This window comes from Myripristis murdjan, chromosome 23, assembly GCF_902150065.1.
Source record: "Myripristis murdjan chromosome 23, fMyrMur1.1, whole genome shotgun sequence".
Lineage (NCBI taxonomy): Eukaryota > Metazoa > Chordata > Actinopteri > Holocentriformes > Holocentridae > Myripristis > Myripristis murdjan.
The window spans coordinates 166,945-184,373 of NC_044002.1; the positions used below are offsets into that span (position 1 = coordinate 166,945).

Sequence of the window (17,429 nt, forward strand, 5' to 3'; positions counted from 1 at the left end):
ATCCTTCCCATCTCAATATTTGGGTGGGGTTAAGGTCGTGCCCCCTCTCCCATGACAATGCTTAATTTGCGAGACAAAGGAAGACAATGAGTATCAAGTGTTGTCATGTGTGGATAGACATATAGGCTAAGTATACGAGAAAGAAAATGAATGGAAGGTCATGATTACATTGTATTTAGCAAGGAAGGAGGCCACAAACTAACCAATACTATTGAAAGAGATTTCAAAAAGTTCCAAAAGGTTTATGAAAACAAAAAGGTGCTAATCTTTGCTATAAACCACAACAGCAGGAAAAGATTCTCAATCTGGATGCACATGATGGAGAAAAGATGATTGCATATATTCCAAGCGCAGCAGCAAATTTAAGAGGAGTTCTAACAAGAGTGCCTCGAAATATGTCTATGGAAGGTGTAAAAAACAAGGCAAGGCAGTACGTAGATGCTAAAAGGCTCAAAAGCAACCTGGATGGCTTTCAGAACGAGAGTATTATATAGTAATCCAGTTTGAGAATACAATCCAAATGGTACTGCAAATAGGCTACATGAAGTACAGTGTTGATAAGCTTATTCTGAAACCACTGAGATGCTAGAAATGTCAAAGGCTAGGACATGCAGCATAACGATGAAAAGGACAACAGACCTATTAGATGTTGTTAATCTGTTTATTATCCCCGAAGAAGGGTTAGGGTTAGCACATCGTAAGTAAAATTCATCAGCATTATATTGTTTTTCATGAAAACTTTAGTCTTTATTGTTGTACTGCAACATTTTTCCTCCATTTGCTGTCAGTATCTCTCACAATATCCTGCAATTATTTCCTCATCCAGAAGCTGGCAGTGTCTTATCACCAAACTGACCTTTTTTTTTTTTTTTTTTTTTCATTTTAAATTCTTTTGCCATTGTGGTTAACTTTAACATTTAGATCAGATGAAAATACTATTGATCCTAGTGGTGATACCAAAGACAAATGAAATACAGAAAATACAAATGGAATACACATAATGGGGGTATTAAATACATACAAATATTAGCTTTGCCACATTTGTTCATTCATTCATTCTCTTCATCCATGGGGCTGGAGTCAATCTCAGCTAGTTTATCAGAGTTAACGGAGATAAACAGACACTCAAAGTCATATCTTGAGTCCGGTTTTTAGTTTTTAGTAAGCTTGTGAGTACCCGTTTTAGTGTTTTTATTGTCAAATGTTTTTGTGTTTTTGTCTTACTAACATGGACGCCCTTTGTTCTGTTTTGCTGCAAAAACAAATCTACCTACGGGTACAAATAAAGTCACCTGAACCTGAACCTGAACCTGCTACCTGTGGGTAATTTAAATTCTGCAATTCGCCTAAACCCGAGAGGAATCTAAGAGCGACCATGGGGAAACATACAAATGCATTAATGACAGTGTACCAAAAAAAAAAGATGAATTTCAGTATTGTCAATAGAGCAAAGACAAAACACAATACATACCTAAAATCATGAAATATATGAATGCACAATAAAATATTATGAAATTGTTAAACTGTGTTAAATACACAACAAAAGGAAACGAAAAATCGATAAAAATTGTGGCAAAAAACAGGATGAGCGACTATAGGTTCAGGTTCTCTGACCTTGGGGAAGCAGTGATCTACAGCAGCGGATTTCACAGTGGTGTCTGCGGACCTCTAAGGGTCCTTGATGGTGTTGGGTGGGTGGGTCAGTGAGAAATACTTTATGTTTCTGGAAGGCCTTTCAAAAGCATTTAAACACAAGAAATCTTAGTCCAACATCACTGATCCTACTTTTACATATATAATTTTAATCATTACAAATTTCTATTTTTAACTAACTAATTAATTAATTAAATTATTGTTAATTTTCTGGTATATTTTACTTTTGTATTTTTTTCACTAACTTCCTATTTGCTTTTTCCTCATGTTTTTGAAAGAAATCAAGTGAATTTGCCCATCACCTCCCATCACCTTGCTTTCAGAGGGTTCACTAGACATCACATTGATGCAAAAAATGTGCAAGTGATTATTTTAAGATTATGTTTTAATCTCACCACTCACCATTTATTTGACAAGTATGACACCTACACAAGTCCATTAATACAAACCAAGTCATCTTTTCAGTCCAGAGGGCAAAAATCACTTCAAGTCAGTATCCGTGTGAAGTACCCCTGATTTAGAGGTAAGAGGTTTCCTTACTGAAAAGTCACTGGTTTGGCTCCATATATCACTGTTATGCATTGCTAATAGACAAAAAGGTTAAACACAGCTAATATCAGATTAATAAGAGTTTAATATGTTTAAATATGTTTATGAACCATATATACTTACCATATATGTAGTACAATATGCTGTTGAACAAAGTATTTTGAGTTTACTGGGGCCTGATATATGGAAATAATATTTAAATACTCATAATGCACCAGAAGTGCTTCACTGAAAAGAGCTGCACATGACCCATTACAAAATTTAGCCTGGCCTAGATGGGTCTACAGGGAAGGCAGCAGTTAACATGTGACAGAAAACCTGGACCAGTATAGTCACTGCTGAATATAGTTTCTAGGTCTGCTGGGTGGGAGAGTGAGGAAAGGAGAGCAGAGAAAATGAGGGAATAGACAGAGAGCTACACTTTGCCCTAATAACCCATTTAACTCATACCAGTAAGATTTCTAAATTAAGTTACTGTATCAATCATTTTTTCAGCATTGTTCAAATATCTTGACCACAGAAACTAAATTTGAGTAGAACATAGAACTGTTTGCTGTGGTCATTTGGCTAGTTCAGAATAAATTGGTGATTGTGCTATGGTGACAATGTACATATAAGTAGTTAAGTCTTGTCACATTCCTTTGATAACTGAGATGCAATGTTGTGCTTTGGCTGCTTACTGAAAGTAGTAAATAAATGTTAACTGGAATACAGAAGTTGGCCTGATGCAGTGGCCACAGTTCTTTGCAATGGCAATGATTCACATAAAAATGGTTGCTGCTCTGATCATCCTGCAATGTTGATTTGAATATGAAAGGCAGTTCTACTTAAGTTCAAGTTCTGTGGTCTTGACCTTGTAATTTAATAAAAAAAAAATTCTCAAACAACCCTTATCAGGAGACTTATTTTGAGGAGCACAGAAGAAGGGATAGAAAAATAAACCAGCCAAACTTAGACTAGCCAGGTCTCCATGGTGATGCTGGTCATGTGGCTGAGGCCCTTGGCTCTTCCACTGACACCTGGCACCATTTGCCATCCTCCTCATCACATTCGTTATATATCAGATAAATCCATAATAATTTTGTTACCGTTTCAGTGTTGTATCATGTTACTCCTCCTCTGCTTTCTCTCTTTTCTTTTTCAAAGGGAGTTGTTCCTTCTCCAAAGTGAGGGTCTAAGGACAGAGAATGTTATATTGTATATTATGTCAAGCCCCTTGAGGCAAACCTGTAATTTCTTATATTGAACTATGCAAATAAAACTATTGGATGGGTCAATATGAACTTTGATGACAACATTCACGTTGCCTACAGCTTGAAATCTATCCATCTTGGTGAATCCAAGAACTTCCGTCTAGCACCACAAGCAGACAGTTTTAATCACCATTGACCACTAATTATTTTAAAACTACATTAGCAATGTCATGAAATTGGTTACAAAATTCATGTTAGCTAGATATAAGATGTCAACTTTGATGATTCAATGACCACTCATCTAGCAGCACTAGCGGGCCAAAATGTTTTAACAGTGGTAGTGTGGTTGACATTTTGTGACAGTGTGCATGTTGATTAGCAGATAAGTTCTGACTAGGGTTGCAAAGGGACGGACAATTTCTGGTAAATTTCCCGAAACTTTCCATGGGAAGTTAAGCTGGGGAATTTTAGAAATTTTGTTTTGTCACAAGCAGACGTGTGCAAATGCAAATTTTAAAAATGACATTTTTGATATTGATTTCTTTTGAGTAGAACTTCAATCAATTCTTACACTGAACAAGAAAAAATATAAATGGTGAATAAAAGAAACATACCCCCCCCCCCCCCCCCCCCCCCCCCCCCCCCCCCCCCCCAGCAAAAAAAAAAAAAGAAAGAAAAGAAAAACAAGTAAAATGAAAGCATTTTCTCTCTTCTCAAGCATCTGGTTTCTGCTTTTCAGTCCTTCATGATTAATGCTGGATAAATGAGCAGAAATAGGCTAGATGAATATCACACTAAATCAAACTAGAACCTACACTGTTGTATGATAACTGTATTTGTATGAAAACTGGCTAGCAGAAGGCAGAAGAACCAGTTGAGCTTGCTGGCATCACGATAGATAGCCTCTTAAATAGCTAATGTATAAACACATTTTGACTTTGTTTTTTCTAGTTAAACTTTCACACAATAGGTCAAATATATTTACCCCAGTCACATTATCAAAACCTACTTGATGGATCTTGTCCATGGGCTCAAATGTAGGATGAGTTGTGTGTCCTACGTAGTCCTGCTGTAGTGTGCAGGTTTCTAGAAATGATCTGTGCATGGGATGGAGGAATGCACAGTGCAGGGTAGAAATTTAGCTGAATTTGCATTAAATCTTGTTGTTTTAACCAGGATTAGGCTGCAATTCATTCATTCATTCATTCAAGATGTTTTTTTTTTTCAACTTCATTCAAGTTCCCTCTTATAGGCTAACCTGCAATTTTGCAAATTTCCAGTTTATTCCTGTAAATTCCTGTAAATTCCCATATATTCCTGTAAAGATCTACATTTCTACATGGTTCTGTAAGGCAAATATAACTAAATGCCACACAAATCATTTCATTACAAAATCACCTGGAAACGTCCCTTTGGCTGAGTCTATACTAGACTGTAGCTTACTTAAGATGTCTAAAAGGATACTATTCAAACTATAATTCCCTAAATAGCCAGGTAAGACAGTACATGATAATGTTTGACTAAAAAAGGCATTTTACAATAGCTGCAATATTATATCGCAATAAAAATGACATGATCTAACCTCAAGCTTAACAACAAATTCTACTTTTATGGTACCATTTGGGATATTTCAGCGGCGTAATAGATCCTTTGTGCTAGGTATACATATATCTTGAAATTGCAGAAACACATTAGCACTAAGAGTTTGACAGCAAGATAAATAAATAATTCAGAGGTGTGAAGGCTATACAGTAAGTTCATAGAAAAAAGTGTTCTAACTAATGAGATTTCTTTCTGATATACTGACATGGATGAGAACCTCAATACTGAGATGCTGGATTATTTTATAAAATCCAGTCATCCCAGCACATTAAAAACAGTCCTAATCTTTATCAATTGGACTATATAATGAGTTTAAATGTAGTGTATACAAAGGCATGGTCTGAGTTTAGTTTGCTGAGTTGGTCCTCCCACTTTCCCACCATACAACATGTAAACATAAAGAGCAGAGCCTACAAAGTAGACCAGTATGTCAGTGAAACACATTATACCAGTCAGTCACAATTCTATAAAACAGTCCATATATTGTAAAGGGAGCACATCTGCACTTTCAGTGAAAAGACTAGCTTTTTCACTTCCTTAAGATTCACTTATGTGCATACAGTTAGGTCCATAAGTATTTGGACAGGGATATAATATTCATAGTTTTGCCCTTGTACACCGCCACAGCGGATTTGAAATGGAGTAATCAAGACGTGACTGAAGTGCAGACTTTCAGCTTTAATTAAAGGGGTTGAGCAAAAATATGGCATTAACCATTTAGGAATTACAGCCAGTTTTATACACTGTCACCCCATTTTCAGAGGCTCAAAAGTAATTGGACAAACTATATGTAATATACATAACTCTAATTATAAGGATTATATTCAATATTTGGAGGAAACTTTTACAGTCTATGACTGCCTGAAGTCTGGAGCCCATGGACAACATCACCAAATTCTGAGTTCCCCCCCTTGAGACACTCTGCCAAGCCTTTACTGCAGCTGCCTTCAGTTGCTGCTTGTTTGTGAGTCTTTCGGCCTTCAGTTTGGTCTGACTGACTTGGCCATTGAAGAATATTCCACTTCTTTGCTCTTTGTTTTCACATTGTGTTTTGGGTCATATGTAGCATTTGGCTGAATCTGAGCAGACAGTATAGCCCTAAAAACATCAGAATTCCTCCTGCTACTGCCATCAGCAGTCAAATCATCAGTAAACACTAGTGGCCCAGCTCCATTGGCAGGCTCTTCCCATCATTCTGGTACAAGCCAATCTTTGTTTCATCTGTCCAAAGAACCATTTCCAGAATTGGGCAGACTTTTTTTATTTTTTTGATGATGCAAACGTCTCTTGACTGTAGATTTGAACAATTATATGCCTACCTCCTCAAGGGTTTTTTTTTTATTTTATTTTATTTTTTTTTACTTCCCTAGATGTTGTGAATGGGTTTTTATCCACCAGGAAGAGAATTCTCTGGTCATACACTTCAGATGTCTTCTACGGCCTTCCAGGCCTTTTGGTGTTGCTGAGCTCACTGGTGAATTCTTGCTTTTTCAGCATATTCTACTCCTACTCTTAAAGTTGTTGCTATCAGTTTGATAGATTTTTTTTTTTTTTTTTTTGCTTTTAAGCCTAATGATGGCCTCCTTCACCTGCATGGACACCTCTTGGATCATATGTTGAGGGTTCTGCTAAACAGCTACCAAAGGCAAGTGCAAACAATTGGAAATAATTCCCAACCTTTTATTTTCTTAATTTGTCATGGAATAACGAGGGAAAAGGCCACACCTGGACAGGACACTGCTTTTAGATAGATAGATAGATAGATCGATAGATAGACTTTATTGATCCCAACCAGGGAATTTCTGGAAGAAAAAATACAAAAAACTAAGACACACACGGGAGCTGCTGCAACAGGCTGCCACCTCGCGCGGCGCCACTCAGGCCACTTGTTTTAAGTCAAGTGTCTAATTACTTTTGAACCTCTGAAAAAGGGGTGACAATGTTTAATACTGGCTGTAATTCCTAAACAGTTAATGCCATATTTTTATTCAAACCCTTAAATATAAGCTGAAAGTCTGCACTTCAATCATGTCTTGGTTACTCCATTTGAAATCCACTGTGGTGGTGTACAAGGGCAAATTATGAATATTGTGTCATTGTCCAAATACTTATGGACTTAACTGTATATATGGGCTTCACCTCTTCAAGGGGCTAGTTTGGGGACATGGTTAAGGTTAGCAACCAAGGATTGCATGTAGTCCATGGAAGGGCCTCACAACCACAGTATGTGTATGTGTATCTAAGGTTCAGTCATTGTACAAGTGATGTCTAGTGACTTCTGGTAGAACTGGGTCACATCATCCATGTCCTCTAGCAGAGAGAAGCTACCATTCTCTTCAGGGGAAGGAGGGGTCAGGTCAGTCACCCTCCCACAATACAGTGGTCCTGGAACAGCCTTGAGGCCTCTGTGGGCTGCTAACTGGAGGAGATCTTCAGCTGACATGCAGGCCCGGATGCTGGGCTGGGGAGAACTTAAGGACCAGCCTGAGTCCACAGATGAAATGCTGGACAGGCTGATCTCTGAGATGATGCTGGATGGTCGGCTTTGGCTGCGAGAAAGGCCAGAGTTACCACTGTTACTTCCCTCAGAGTGGAATGGTACTGAAGGAGGAAGTGGATCTCGCCCTTGGATGGATGGGGAGAACCTCCCATTGCATTTCAAAATGCCCCTTCTTCCTACAGGCCTCTTTGCTGGTGAACTGGTTGGTGGGGGCATCAGAGCAGCGCTGCCTCCAAACAGCTCAGACAATTTGCTACATTCAGGAGATGAGTGATAACCGGACTCTCTCTGATGCTGCTGGCTTTTCTTAAGAATGCCCTTCTTCGGAAGGGTAGGAACTATCTTAGCCGGAGACCCACCCGCCCAGATCTCACCTTCATTCTCATCCTCTTCTTCGATCCCTGCTCTTCCTTTCCCATCACTGCTAAAAGTGACCCCTTCATCGTAAAAGTACAGAGACTGCCTTAACTCTAGCTCCCCCAGACTTTTAGACCTTTGGTCAGGAACTCGGATCTTCAGGATCCCCTTGGGCCTCTTATGCCTTTGTTTGTCTTCCCCCACTGAACTTACTTGATGGATTTCACTTTCATTCTTCTTCTCAGATTTTTTTGATCTTGGACAACCTGTGTGGGGGGGCACAGGCTGTGGTGTACACTCGGTGTTGGCAGTGCGATTCTGCCAGTCAGTGAAGCGGGCTAGCACTGGCGAGCCCTGGTTCTGCTGGCTCTTGCAGTCACAAACACTGGTCTTCCAACCCAAGTTGACCCACCAGTGGTTGGCTATGTCTTCTACTGTTGCCCGCCGTTTGGGGTTCACCATCAGCATCCAGCGGATCAGGCCACGAGCATCTGGAGGAAAATTGGCAAGATCTTTTAGATACGACATGAAGATTTTACTGAGTTGGCCTTGTCCTCAGATTAATGTTGAATTCAACATACACTCCTGATCAAAATTTTAAGACCAGTTGAGAAATTGCAAGAATTTACATTTTGCACTGTTGGATCTTAAGAAGTTTCTAAGTAGAGCATAAAATGCAAAAGAAGAAATGGGAGTGAGACAAAAAAAAATTTGATCAGCTGATCAAAAGTTTAAGACCACAGCCTTTAAAAGCCCAAATCTTCACAAAAATGTGGATTCACTGTAATTTTCTGTCAGGTATCCACACTGTCATGACCTCCTGATGGCAAAGGCAAAAAAGCTTTCTCTCCTTGAACGCAGTTGTATTGTTGAGCTGCATAAAAAAGGCCTCTCGCAGCGTGCCATTACTGCTGAGGTTGGACGCAGTAAGACAGTCATTTTAAACTTCTTAAAAGATCCTGAGGGTTATGGAACAAAAAAGTCAAGTGGTAAACCCAAAAATATTTCACCGGCCCTGAACCAGAGGATCCAATTGGCTGACCGTCAAGACACGGGACGATCCTCGGCCCAAATTAAGCTTGTCACTGGTGCCAATTGGAGCCCCATAACCATCAGACGGCATCTGCAAGAGAAGGGTTTTAAGAACAAAAAACGTCTTCAAAGGCCTCGTCTCCTTCAATGGCACAAAATTGCCAGTTTGGAGTTTGCATGAGAGCACCCAACATGGGACATTGAAAGGTGGAAGAAAGTTTTATTCTCTGATGAGAAAAAATTTAACCTTGATGGTCCTGATGGCTTTCAATGTTACTGGCATGACAAGGAGATCCCAACTGAGATGTTTTCAACACGGCACAGTGGAAGGGGGTGCCATCATGATCTGGGGGGCTTTTTCCTTCAATGGAACAATGGCGCTTCAGGTTGTGCAGAGGCGTCAAATGGCAGCTGGCCATGTGGAGGTGTTGCAGGGGGCATCCCTCATGACTGAAGGCCATCATCTGTGTGATAATGACTGGGTTTTTCAACAGGACAACACTGCAGTTCACAATGCCCGCCTGAAAAAGGACTTCTTCCAGAGAAATAATATCACTCTTTTTAACCATCCTGCGTGTTCCCCTGATCTAAATCCAATTGAGAACATTTGGGGTTGGATGGCAAGGGAAGTTTACAAAAATGGATGCATCAAGCATGCCGAAATTAATTACTGAGGTGATTAACAAGAATGGCGCAGCTACTCATTACTGAGTCCTTTTTTGAAAATTTTATTTCTATTTTAGGGGGGTTTGGGTTGTTTTTTTTTTTTTTTTTTTTTTTTTTTTTTGAGATATGGTCTTAAACTTTTGATCAGCTGATGAACAGCCTATTTCAGTTTAATGGTTGTTTGCAATAAACTGCTTACTCAATTTTTTTTTTTTTTTTTTTGTCTCACTCCCATTTCTTCTTTTTGCATTTTGAAGCTCTACTTAGAACATTCTTAAGATCCAACAGTGCATAATGTAAATTCTTGCAATTTTTCAACTGGTCTTAAAATTTTGAGTGTATATTAACCAATCACCTGTTTTAGGTGACATTATCACTGAGCATGTGTGTTGAACTGAGGAATAGGATAGGATAGGAATTTATTTATTTGACAATGTACAAATAACCATTAATCTTGTAAGACAAGAAAAGATGTCTTGGGCCAGGTTATAGCAAAAGTTGCTAATTTCCACCTGTAGTCTTTTGGCAGGTTTGACAATATAAAAAGTAACAATTCTAAAAAGAGATTTAACAGGACTAGAGATGAGATGGTGGCCATAGTATTTAAAATAAGCAAAACAAAACAGACAAACAACACTCACATATATCTCACAGATGTGTGCAAACTTACTTACTCAATAACCAGCTCTTTGATAGGCATGAGAATGTGTGTGGATTTGTACATAAGATATATTCTGTGGGAAGGGCATTCCACTGCCTCATGGCTACACATGAGAAGGAAGAGCTCCCAAATTGAGTTCTACGTTGTGGGAAGCTACTCTCATCCCTCATAACGCATCGAGTTGCTCATGCTGTTTTATTGGAGCAGAGTATTACAAACTTTTTCAGAGGGGGAGCAGTAGCACTGTGAATGATTTTATGTAGTAAAGAGACATTTGAGTGTTTTATTAAGATTTCAAAGCTAAGGATACCATATTTAGCAAGTACAATGATCGTAATGACATTTTTTTTTGTCATGAATCTTGAGGCTGCTTTTGTACAGTGATTCTAAGGGTTTTATAACTGTTTTACATGCCTGAGACCAGGATGTAGTACAATACAGGAGGTGGGGGGATGATCATTGCATTTAAGTATGTGTAACAACCGGTTGCTATGATAGAACCAGTCATTAAAATAAAGTAAATAAAATTATAATCTAAATGTGGACCAATTTATCAGAAGACTTAGTTCGCTCGGGAGAAATGGGTGCGAGTAAAAAAATAAAAAATAAACAAACAAGAATCACTGTTATTTTAAAAGTAAATAATTAATGCAATTTATTTTTCTCAACTTATTTTTTCTTTTTTCTGATTTCTTCCTATCAAACTGACATACAACAACAACAAAACCACCTAACCTAACCAAAATAAATAAATATAAAAGATGAATAAATAACCCTTTTTCCCTCTTTCCACCTGTCAGGTAAGTATCTAATTTATTGAATATCAATTTAGGTCTAATATTAAATGTTTAATCTATTTATATTTGATTAAAATATTTTATTACTACTATTTATGTTATTATTAAACTATTTATTCCTATTTACTATATTTAAAGTCTATTTTGTTTCTTACCTGCAGGTGGTCTGTCTCACTATATAATCAGTATATAAATAAAGAAAATAATTAACCAAATAATGACAACAACAGTATCAACATAGCATGTAAATGACAAAACAAAACAAAACAAAAAATAAAATAAAGATCAACTTCTCTGATTGTCTCTGGGCTAGCTCGCCACCCCAGTCCCAACTGTGTTGTTCCTCAGAACCAGCTGAGCTGAGGATTCTCAGTCTTTCAGTTTATAATGATGGGAGGGCAATGATGGGGGGAATGGTGGTGGTGGTGGTGGTGGGGTGGGGTGGGGTGGGGGTGGGGGGGGGGGGGGGGGGGGGGGGGGGGGGTGAGGACGATGATGATCAGGCCCACACACACACACAAGCTTGCTGCTTGTTTGCTCACTCGCTCGCTCAGTTGCTCGCTCACTCCTGGCCTTGAAAGCACACAGCCAGTACAAATAATCGCTACTATGCTAAACGCTGTTTCTAAATTCTCTAAATTATCTTATTATCATACGATTAATATTATTTATATTATTAGTATTTAAATAAACAAGACAGAAAAAAAAAAAATATATATATATATATATATATATATATGTATACACTATACTATTACAATCGTCATTCATATTGTCAGCTAAAACTTTTTTTTTTTTTTTTTTAAACCCATACAAACCAGCTAAAAACAATTGAAGAGTTCATTTGCAAAAACAGATTAAAGCCATCCTTAAAAGAATACACTTTTTTCACTGATACTGCTTGGAGTACACACACACACATATATACACACACACAGAAAGCATGATTTAGGATAATAAACATTATGCCAGGCTAAATAAACATATAAAAAATAGAAATAAATATAAAGTAAATTTTAATAACATTCAAAAAAGTTTGAAAAGGTTTAATAAATTCAAATGGAGATATCTGTTTTTGCAAATGAACTCTTCAATTCTAAATTCTATTTCAGTTAACACCAATACAAACGGCCAGCAATGGCCACCAATGCTAACTGTTGCTAACAGCTGCTAATATTTTAAAACGGCCCAAATGTAAACATAAAAACACACCAAAGAACACCGATCTATATTTACAACCCGGATCAGCTGATAATCAGCTGATCCACGGCACCTGCATAAAGCCAGCTAAAAACAATGCTAATTGTTGCTAGGAGCAACTGCTACAGCTAATGGCTTTTGATAGTTAGGTTACTTATTTGTTTCCACTCACCAAGTTTACTTTGAATTGTAACAGCAGTATTGTACACCGAAAAAAACAGTCTGTTCAATTTACATGTAAAAAATATGTACATCGGTTGCACGAATTAAAGTTATGTTTTCTCAAAATGATATATTGATGATCTACACATTATATAATTATATGTTAGACCAACATGATTTTTTATAGTAATTTAAAGATTTTTATGTTAAGTATGTTCAATTATTATATGCTAAAGTATCATGATTTTTTTTTTATGATAAATTCATGTATTTCTTTAATGTTAATGATATTCAAACATCATCAGCTGTACCAATGTAACTTTTTCATGTGAACTCAGTCTAACTTCCACAGGATAATGAGACACTATTTAGTTATAAATGTTGGCATAGTTTCATTATCCATTTTCACGTTACTTTTGTAAGCTGCTTTGTAATTTACGGGGATGCAAACAGCAAGACCTCAAAAAAAGAGAGAACTTTCCGAACCTGGGGTTTCCGGGGGGTTTATGTTGAGGAGATATGTTGGTCAAACACTCGGTATGTATGCTTATGAGTTGTATAACATAATAAATTATCTTGAAGGAGTAGATGTTTACCAGTAAGCTTGACTCCAATAATTTAACAATGTTAAATTATTATTTGTTTTAAAAATGTGAATTACTTATCAAACAGATCTAACAATTCAGCTACCAATGAATGAGCAGTAGTATGCATGTGATAACACAGATTGAAAAATAAGCAGAAGTGATACCTCTTCTCTGAATAGACAAGCTAAGCCAGTGTGCTGCTGCACAGCAGGACCTCAAAAAAAGAGAGAACTTTCCGAACCTGGGGTTTCCGGGGGGTTTATGTTGAGGAGATATGTTGGTCAAACACTCGGTATGTATTCTTATGAGTTGTATAACATAATAAATTATCTTGAAGGAGTAGATGTTTACCAGTAAGCTTGACTCCAATAATTTAACAATGTTAAATTATTATTTGTTTTAAAAATGTGAATTACTTATCAAACAGATCAAACAATTCAGCTACCAATGAATGAGCAGTAGTATGCATGTGATAACACAGATTGAAAAATAAAGAGAAGTGATACCTCTTCTCTGAATAGACAAGCTAAGCCAGTGTGCTGCTGTTAGCCAGTGAAAATAGAGCAGAGTGGCGACTCTTCGCTTTGTTACACAATCTATGTCAGTGTGCTGCTGTAGCTGGAGAGTTTCTCTGCCTTTTGGCTCGTGCGGTGCCGGTGCAGTTGTTATTATGTCAAATTCCGCGTTAAAAATAGATTCCGTTTTATTTTGCTAATTCTGCGATTCCATGATCGATAAGTCGACCCCCCCCCCTTAAAAAAAAAGAAATCATCGGATCTGCACGATTCACACAAGTCACCCAAATGGCCACGAAAAAAGCGAGTTGCGCTTTTCGGCGCGCTGTTTGCATCCCTGAATTTAAGAAATGTGTACATCCCTCCCTTAATCCATCCTAGTCTTTTAGCTACAACATTTGCTAAAAATGCAAAAAAAAAAAAAAAAAAAAGGATGTGGCAATAAACAACAACACAACTTCACTTTATCACAAATCCCTGTATTTGGTGTAACAGGAAAAACACCTCAGTGTGCAAATTAAGCTTGTGCAAGTGCTCTAAAAATTATAATTAGCTTGCTTCCACTCTTAGTGTTCACTGTAAAGAAAAATCAACCCAAACTCTACATGGGTGAAAAAAACATTCATCAGTTCCATTAAAAAAAAAAAAAAAAAAAAACATATAATCAATGACGGCACTTAGATGCAAGGGTTAAACATGACAAAAATCTACAGCATCTTTAACAAATACTAAATACTGAAATGACACAGAAGAGTCAGAATAAAGCTTCCCTCTATCCGGTGATTCACTCCAAAAACATCACAGTTCACTGATATGATACACTATTAAATGCAACTTAATCCAAAAAGTCAACCCCCCCCAAAAGTCATTTTAAAAGAGGTAGAGTCGAACAAATGCGAGAATATCAAAGGTTGGCTCAAGGTTAGAATATCACAAACACGGAACATTGAAACACTGAACACAGCCAGTTCAACAATTCAAGGATACAAGGATACAAGGATACAAGGAAGTTTATTTGTCATTATACAACAGGTTGAATAATGAAATTAAAGTGTGGTTCCCTCTTGATTGATTAATTGATTGTATAGAAAATAAAATTATTAAACATGGAGGAGTGCAGATGGTGCATTTAGTAGTCTCACAGCCTGAGGAAGAAGCTGCTCTGTAGTCTGGTTGTACGGCAGCGAATACTTCTGTATCTTTTGCCTGATGGCAGCAGGGTGAACAGGCTGTGGCTGGGGTGGCTGTTGTCTTTTAGGATCCTTTTGGCTCTGCGCAGGCACCTCACCTCCCCGATATCACTGATGCTTGGTAGATGGGTGCCAATGATGTTTTGGGCAGTTTTAATCACTCGTTGCAGAGTCTTCCTGTCCTGGGCCGTGCACATCCCATGCCAGTTTGTGATGTTTCCAGTCAGGATGCTTTCAATCGCTCCTTTGTAGAAGCTGACAAGAACTTGGCGTGGGAATTTTGCTTTCTTAAGTTTCCTTAAGAAATACAGCCGTTTCTGGGCTTTTTTAACCAGGGCAGAGATATGTGAAGTCCATGTTAGGTTCTCTGTTATGTTGATTCCCAGGAACTTAAAACTGCTCACTTGCTCCACCTCAGCTCCATTAATGTAGACAGGGTTGTGTGTCTTTGCCTCTTTTTTTTCTAAAATCAACTATCAGCTCTTTGGTTTTGCTGACGTTGAGCAGTAGGTTGTTTTCTGTGCACCATTCTGCAAGATGGTTGATTTCCTCCCGATATGAGAACTCATCATTGTTGGAAATCCGGCCGATGATGGTGGTGTCATCCGCGAACTTCACAATAGAGTTCTCTCCATGTCGGGGGTTGCAGTCGTGGGTGTACAGCGTGAACAGGAGGGGGCTGAGCACACAGCCCTGGGGAGCTCCGGTGTTGAGCACTAGAGTGGAGGAGGAGAGACTGCCAATCCGAACTGACTGGGGTCTGTTTGTGAGGAAGTCCAGTATCCAGTTGCAGAGAGTGGTACTGATGCCCAGAGTGTTCAGTTTTCCAATCAGCTTCATGGGGGAGATTGTGTTGAAAGCTGAGCTGAAGTCAACAAACAGCATTCTGATGTAGGTGCTGCTTTTCTCCAGGTGAGTGAAGACTGATTGAAGACTGATTCACTGATAAAGTCTGTTTTTAAGGGCTTGGGCTTTCTTGAAGAGTGTGTTGCCTTCCAGCTCCATGACCACCTTCTGAAGCACTTCGAAGGTGTATTTTAGTTCAGGAGGGTAGTTTAGGTTCAGAGCATACATTAGGCCAACCAACATGGCAGCAGCAAATGCAACATTATCCAACTCCTGCAACACAACTTTGCCCTCGAGGACAATCCCTATGTCGTCTGGTTCATCTCTGGCATCTCTTCTTTTGAAGATGTATATTCCCACTGTGGTATGCTCGATTGAACTTTGGATGAGGGTTTCATCTGCTGCCTGCAGAACACACATTCACAAAAAGAAACGTGAGATTACACGCTGTATATGTATAGGGAATATTTGCTTAGCTAAAAATGTGGATCCAGTAAATTGGACAATGTGTATATTCTTTACATTTTAGCACACTATATACAAAATCTTTAGGTGAATATTTCAGAAATTGATAGCAACATTGTCATATACATGAATTTTGAAAGTGTGTGTAAACAAATCAAACAAAATAATTTGAATAATACTCACCATTTACTACAGAGCCTTTGGAACAGTGCCCCTTGCAAAGTGGTCACTGGTCTCTGAACTAGAGGAACACCAAATACCTATTCAGGAAAAAATATTATACATTACAGACAGTGAATGAATACTATGACCTTCATTATGGTAGGATTCATTACAGGACTGTTGTATTAGACTGCATTAGTTTTAGCTAGGAATGTGCTCCAGTAAATGTATTGCAATTGTAGCACATTGTATCAAAATGTTTAGATTTTTTTCCCCAGAAATTAAAAGCAACACTGTCAGACCAGTAAAACACATCAAGTAAATCATCAAAATCATTTTAATAATACTCACCATTACTACAGAGCCCGTGAAACTGTGCTCAAAGGCAAGTGGGTGGAGGTCTCAGGGTGTTCAACTATCAGACACTACTCAAAAAAAAAAAAAAAAAAGAAGAAGAATAAAAAAAATATATTTTTAAAATTACTTTATCATATCCCGTTCCTTCAAATATCAATTTAGCCTGAAAAACAAAAAAGATAATTTATTTTTTGTTTTTCTGTATAAACTGAATAGTGAAAAACGACGTTTGTTTGTCCATTGTCTGCTTGAAATGAAAAATAAACAAGTAAGAACACATAAAACAACAGGTCTGTGGGTGTGTCTACTTTATGGACACACAGCAGACAGACAGGTGTAAACTTCAGCTCAATTCACACTAAATCCAGCAGTGAGGCAGCTTCACACAGGATCGCTTTAGTGCTTTTGACTGTAACTGCTGTGACAAAATCAGAAAACACCGTTTTGTTCTTCTAATTAACTGCATTATTGATGTTACCGGCGCTCTCTCTCCTCATTCAACCTGCAGCTCGCTCAACCCTTCGCTCTCTCTGAGCTGCAGAGACGGTCATGCCAGCTTTGTTTTCAACAGATTTTAAGAAAGACAATCGACAAATTCTGCACAGTCTGCTCCCAAATTGGAGCTTAAAAATACAGAGGGCACAATCTCCCTCCTCCATGCTCAGATCTTCAAGCTAACAGTCAGGTTGCCCATCCTCTCACTGTCAGTAAACTCTATGTGTGTGCGGGGCATCTGTGTGTGTTCATGGCATAGCGATGTAACCTCCATCGCTGCTTTGACCAACGGTTAGTGTTAACTTTAAAAACCCGGAAAAACGGAGAATTGGCCCGCCAGCTTAAACTTAGAAGTTTAATGTAAATTAAGCAGCCACTGCGCCAGTTACAACTCCCCTCCCCCTCCCCCGCTAAATTAAGCTAACCCGAATGTTAGGTTC

At 38.2% G+C, this 17,429-nt stretch overlaps 1 protein-coding gene across 1 annotated transcript in view; it reads right to left on the reverse strand.

Moving 5' to 3' along the window:
* Positions 1-7,236: 7,236 nt before the first annotated feature.
* The window catches only part of LOC115355543 (NUAK family SNF1-like kinase 1), a 182,955-nt gene continuing 172,762 nt past the window's right edge, over positions 7,237-17,429 (reverse strand). Inside the window, exon 7 of the mRNA XM_030046400.1 lies at positions 7,237-8,345. Within this exon, the coding sequence (XP_029902260.1) occupies positions 7,237-8,345 (1,109 nt within the window). The remainder of the gene's footprint in view (positions 8,346-17,429) is intronic.